The following is a 4,940-nucleotide window of genomic DNA, read 5'->3' as shown; positions in this document are numbered from 1 at the left end:
AGACAAAGGTTCCAGGTGCCAAACAAAAATTACTTTATTCGCTCGAGCCAACAAAGTGAGACAATCAATACCCGCGAAACTCCCCTGCCGCGCTCACGATAATATGCACGGGCGCCAGGAGCGATCTCGCGTGAATAATTACTAAACAGCGACCTCTAGCCACAGAATTCGATAGGTCACGGAATGTTAGCCACAGTACATTGCGCATGCGCACGCGTGCACACGCCAGAGTATTCAAATGAATAAAGACAAGAAAAAGAAGATTTGGAATCGTTATTTTGTTTTTGTTTTTTTGTTTATTTGATTTCTCGTTTTAAGCTGAAAATGGGAATTCATTGAAAGTTTCGTTGTTTTTTGTTGCATACAGAAAAACAAATAAACAAATTATGGACAGTTTATTTCTTTTTTCGTTTGACACATTGAATGTAATAATTAAATGATCGGATGATACACGGACCCATCAGGTATGTCTCCTCAATGATTGTAGTATTTCTTTACATTTGTAACTGTCATGCGAGCACCTGTTTTGGGTTTTCAGTCACAAAAACAATAATCATTTTTCACTTAAAGAGTAACTAAACCCTAAACCAACTTTTTTTACCTAATGATCTGTAAGAATGATGCTTTATTAGTGCTGTTCATTGATTTTAGTAAGTTTTTTGGACATTTGGATGGTCTAAACACGTCTGAGTGCTGCCCTCTTCAGGTTGAACAGTGGCTACTGCAGTTGAATTTTTCTATTGGATGTTGGGTCCAAAAAAAATAACTTGTGACGTAAGCAGGTTCAAGCTCACCACCCCCTTATTAGGATCTCACCACACACTTGGTACGAGCTTAGTTTCTCCCATCTATTTCCGTTGGGTTCTGCCCACTTTTCTTGCATTTTTTTAAATATTGTCAGTGGGTGGAGTCAGGCTCTGACCAGGGGTTTAGTTACGCTTTAAAGACCAAAAATATAAGTAGGGGAGAGTGGGGACAGTTGCGACATGTGGCAGTTGCAACATTGCTAATTTCTCCAATCAGGAATGAGCTAGAGTGATGGTTTTTATACTGCACATACTCTATGAGACCCTCTCTCATTCTTGAAGAAATCAGCCATATGTGCCAATTCCTTCCACACAAAACTCATTTCAAGGTCAAAAAGTATTTTTTCACACTGTCTCATCAGTTTGTTCAAGGAATTCTAAAGTAATATAATTGTAATCTGTGGTTTCTCAGCTTCTAATTGGTATATCTATCATGTGTCTAAGATATTCTGTTAAGCTAGCATAGCAAGTTTTATCATGGCTGTCAGTATAGGGACAGTCCCTACACAGTCACTATTGTAAAAGCTCATCATCATAACACAACAAAACAGTAATATTATGCATTAATAAAGAATCGTTTCAAACAGTCCAGTATCTCCTCTTTTTTTATAACTATTAACAGATATATTTACCAATCACTACCTCTCTGAGTAAGAGGGTGGCAAATAAAGTCTTTTCCATCCAGTTGAGGTTTTAAGCCAGGGAGTTGTCGGTCGCCCTCTTCAATATATGCCATGTGCAGTCTCGTACATCTGTCCCGCCAATAAGCCCCAACCAGTTAACCTGAAACAGATTTATAGTCTTAATAGTTGGTCATAGTTTCATACAGGACACAGGTCATACAGTAGTTGATTGCTTATATCAAAGAGGTGATGCATGCTATTTTTTTGTGTGCTAATTTAAGAAAAGTTGTGTGCAATCCATAGAAGTAAACTGTTGTGTGTTTGTTGTAGTCCAAGAAAAGAGATTTAAGTTGAAGAAGATAACTGGCGTCATTGTTTACTTACACTGTAAAAAAATTCTGTAGAAATTACAGTATTACTGGGTGTTACTGCCAACTAGCTGCCAGTAACTTACTGTAGAGATTACATTTATGTTATTTACTGGCAACAGTTTGTTCAAAGTTAAATGAACATGAAACATTTTCAGTCTTTAACTTCTACAGTAAGTTACTGGCAACCAGCTGCATAATTACAGCAAATTTTTTACAGTGTAGGGTTTTGTACATTTGCACATCGTTCACATGTCTTTAACACTTACACATCAAAGGGTGTGTAAATTCGTGAATCTGAAAAATGTGCCCTTCTGAAAAAAAACAGCATACCAGCAAGACCAGCATATGTTGTGTTTTGGTGCTGGTTTGCTAGTGACACCAGCTAAACAGCCTCAAACCAGGACCATCACCAAACCAGCATTAGCACCAGCATCCCATGCTGGTCATACCAGCAAGCCACAGCATATGTTGTGTTTTGGTGCTGTTATGCTGGTGACCAGTCGGTGGTGCAACCCACAGAAAATCTCCGCATAAAGTGCCATATATCCAACCGGATGGTCATTTGCTCCCACTCTTCAAACATCCTCCTCAGAAGAGTGTTGCCACAGCAGTCTCGGTCCACATACAGTACCTCGGGAGGAGCTACCCCAGCCACTCTGTATCTCCTAATGAGGCCTTCAATCATTGGCCCAAGACCAAAACCCTCACTTGCTGTGAGCACGGACATGATCACCTGTCCATGCTCATTTCCAACATTGGTTGCCCAGGCAGCGGTGCCATAGCTGGGTCCTGCTAGTTTTCTGGCTACTTTTTTTGTGGAATCCATTTTTAAGATCCGACCATATTGTGATGTTATAGCGGCCTTGATCTCATCCAGCCGTTGCAGGACATCCTGGGCATAGACCTGCATCAGCCACCGGTGCTTAGGGACAGAAGGCATTGGAGGAAGCGGTTCAAATGTCACAGGCAGTATCAGGCTTGATGTGACAGCACTGGCAATCCCCTTGCAATCTGTAAGATATTGGACTGTTTTTTGCAACCAGACCTCAGCATGACGCTCCTGCAGCTTGCGCTGGATCTGGCTGCTGCTGTTTCCCAGGCCTCGTTGACGCATCAAACATACTACCTGAAAGTCACATGCAAGTTTTGAGGTTAGAATGCAGGGGAACTGCACTCTGTGGCCAATGTCGAGTTGGGAGACGATATCATGGCTCCAGCTGATGACCTTTCTCTTACATCTTCGGCAGGCCAGGTACTCAGATGCCACAAAGTACACACTATTCAAAGCAATCACGACCCTGATCTTTTGATGCAGGCCAGCTGAGGTCAGAAGGTCTTTCTGACAGTCTGGATGTGGACAGGTCAGCTTCAATTGCCACAGCTTTCGTGGCATCCAGAGCAGCAGAGGATGGCCAAAGTAATTCTCTGAGGAAGGAGCACTACTGGTCTTCAGTGGTACCGGTGGAGGATACCACCAAAGTTTGTCCACCCTGTTATAGATCAGCTCAGGACGGCCTGGTGCAGCCCACCTGAACAGGGCCTTGGATATCCACCTTTGGTCTACTTCAGGCAGGGTGTGTATCCATCCAGCTGGAAGACAGACTCGTTTTGCTGGAAAAAAACATAACCACTAATTCACATTGTTGCACCAACAAGGCTTCAATTAAGCCTAGAGTTTGACAGACAGTTTAGAGCTAATCCAGGGTTTGTTGATCTTAGTTTAATTTAAATTTGACTTGTGTTGCACTACTTCAATTTAAACACAGATTAACAAATCTTAGATTAAAACCTTAACTACACCCTTCATCTGTGATTTATTTTGTCCGCAATGATGAATTTGCTGTAATAAACAATGTTGACGTTGTCATTCAAAAGAAAATAAACAGTTTATGCAGGCAAAGGTAAAGTCATTTTTGTATTATAAATCACTACCTACATGCATCGGAAATCTAAAGGGTTGATTCAAAATAATAACATTTGACAATCTATTAAAACAGTCTATTGTATTGATTAATGGAGCAATGTGGCAGGAAACAAGCTCAGATATTGTGATATAATGCTGTGCCAGCGCATTTGTCATGCATAATCTAGGTTTAATGTAAAATTTAAACCTGGATCAAAATGATAATTTAAATGTAACCCTGTTTATTTTTAAACAAGATTAAATGTTTGGGCCTAATCCTTGTCGGTGCAACCCACCCATTGTTTTACTTTACTTTATTATGCCTGTAAAGGAAACTTGAATATTTTGTTATATGTTTTAAATAAGTATAAACGTACATGCCACATGTGCCTCCTCAAACATAGTTGCCTCTGCCAGCAGTGTGCTGTCATCTATCTCAGTGGACACAGAGGGGTGGGTTAGGGTGGCTGAGGGCCCTGCGGTGGCTTCAATGGACACAGTCGGGTCGGTGAGGTTGGCTGTGGGCCCTGTGGCTCCCTCAATGGACACAGTTGGATGGGTGAGGGTGGCAGAGGGTCGTGCACGTGCCTGGGCCAAAGCTACAAAACAAAACAAGGGACAATTAAACATGACTCCTGAACAGCAACAAATACTAAAAACAAACCAAGTATTTTACACATAAATGTTTGCTTACAAGGTGTGATGGGGGAAACCATCCTTTTTATGGTCTTGGTCAGGGTTCTTTGGTCAGGCAACTTCCCAACCAAGAGGGAGCGTAGAGAGGCAGTGGAAGCATGGGTGGTGGCAGCGTGCTGGGTGGGTGCAGCATGCTGGGTAGGTGCAGCGTGCTGGGTGGGTGCAGCATGCTGGGTGGGTGCAGCGTGCTGGGTGGGTGCAGCGTGCTGGGTGGGTGCAGCTTGCTGAGTAGGGGCATCGTGCTTGGAAGCTTTTGCATCATTTTGCTCTTCCTTCATAGCAATGGCAATTTTGTCAGAAGGAAAGAGCTCAATATACTCCCTGAAACTCCCCTTGTTGTGGGCATGTTCTTGAGAGTCTTTGCTGCCTCCTGTGGGGTCCCTCTTCATAGATGCAATCAGGTAAGCAGCATACCCTAGTGCATTTTCTGCAACCCACCTGAATGTTTGCCCACGAAAGATACCAAACTGGATTTCAAAGAAACCCAGCAGGTGCTTTCTGTTAGCTGGATCTCCATGGTGCTGACTTAAGCTTTTCTTGG

The 4,940-nt window shown here is 42.5% G+C and overlaps 1 protein-coding gene across 1 annotated transcript; it reads right to left on the bottom strand.

Annotated features, from left to right (window-relative positions):
- Window positions 1-1,217: 1,217 nt before the first annotated feature.
- LOC141367218 (uncharacterized) lies at window positions 1,218-4,371 on the bottom strand. The gene is made up of 2 exons (XM_073871928.1): window positions 4,081-4,371; window positions 1,218-3,411 (listed from the first exon to the last, which is right to left on the bottom strand). The coding sequence occupies exons 1-2, from the start codon at window positions 4,331-4,333 to the stop codon at window positions 2,285-2,287; spliced, it is 1,380 nt and encodes a 459-aa protein (XP_073728029.1). The 5' UTR covers window positions 4,334-4,371; the 3' UTR covers window positions 1,218-2,284.
- Window positions 4,372-4,940: the final 569 nt, after the last annotated feature.

The sequence above is a fragment of the Misgurnus anguillicaudatus genome, chromosome 2 (genome assembly GCF_027580225.2).
Source record: "Misgurnus anguillicaudatus chromosome 2, ASM2758022v2, whole genome shotgun sequence".
In the NCBI taxonomy this organism is placed as follows: Eukaryota; Metazoa; Chordata; class Actinopteri; order Cypriniformes; family Cobitidae; genus Misgurnus; species Misgurnus anguillicaudatus.
Note: the sequence above shows the minus strand (reverse complement) of the source record. Positions and strands in the feature narration are given on the sequence as shown.

Excerpts from the sequence above, each read along its gene's own strand:
- LOC141367218 (XM_073871928.1), bottom strand. The coding sequence starts at position 4,333 with ATGTTTAATTGTCCCTTGTTTTGTTTTGTAGCTTTGGCCCAGGCACGT. Across the intron at positions 3,412-4,080 it reads TGAGGAGGCACATGTGGCAT|CAAAACGAGTCTGTCTTCCA; the intron begins GTACGTTTATAC and ends GTTTTTTTCCAG.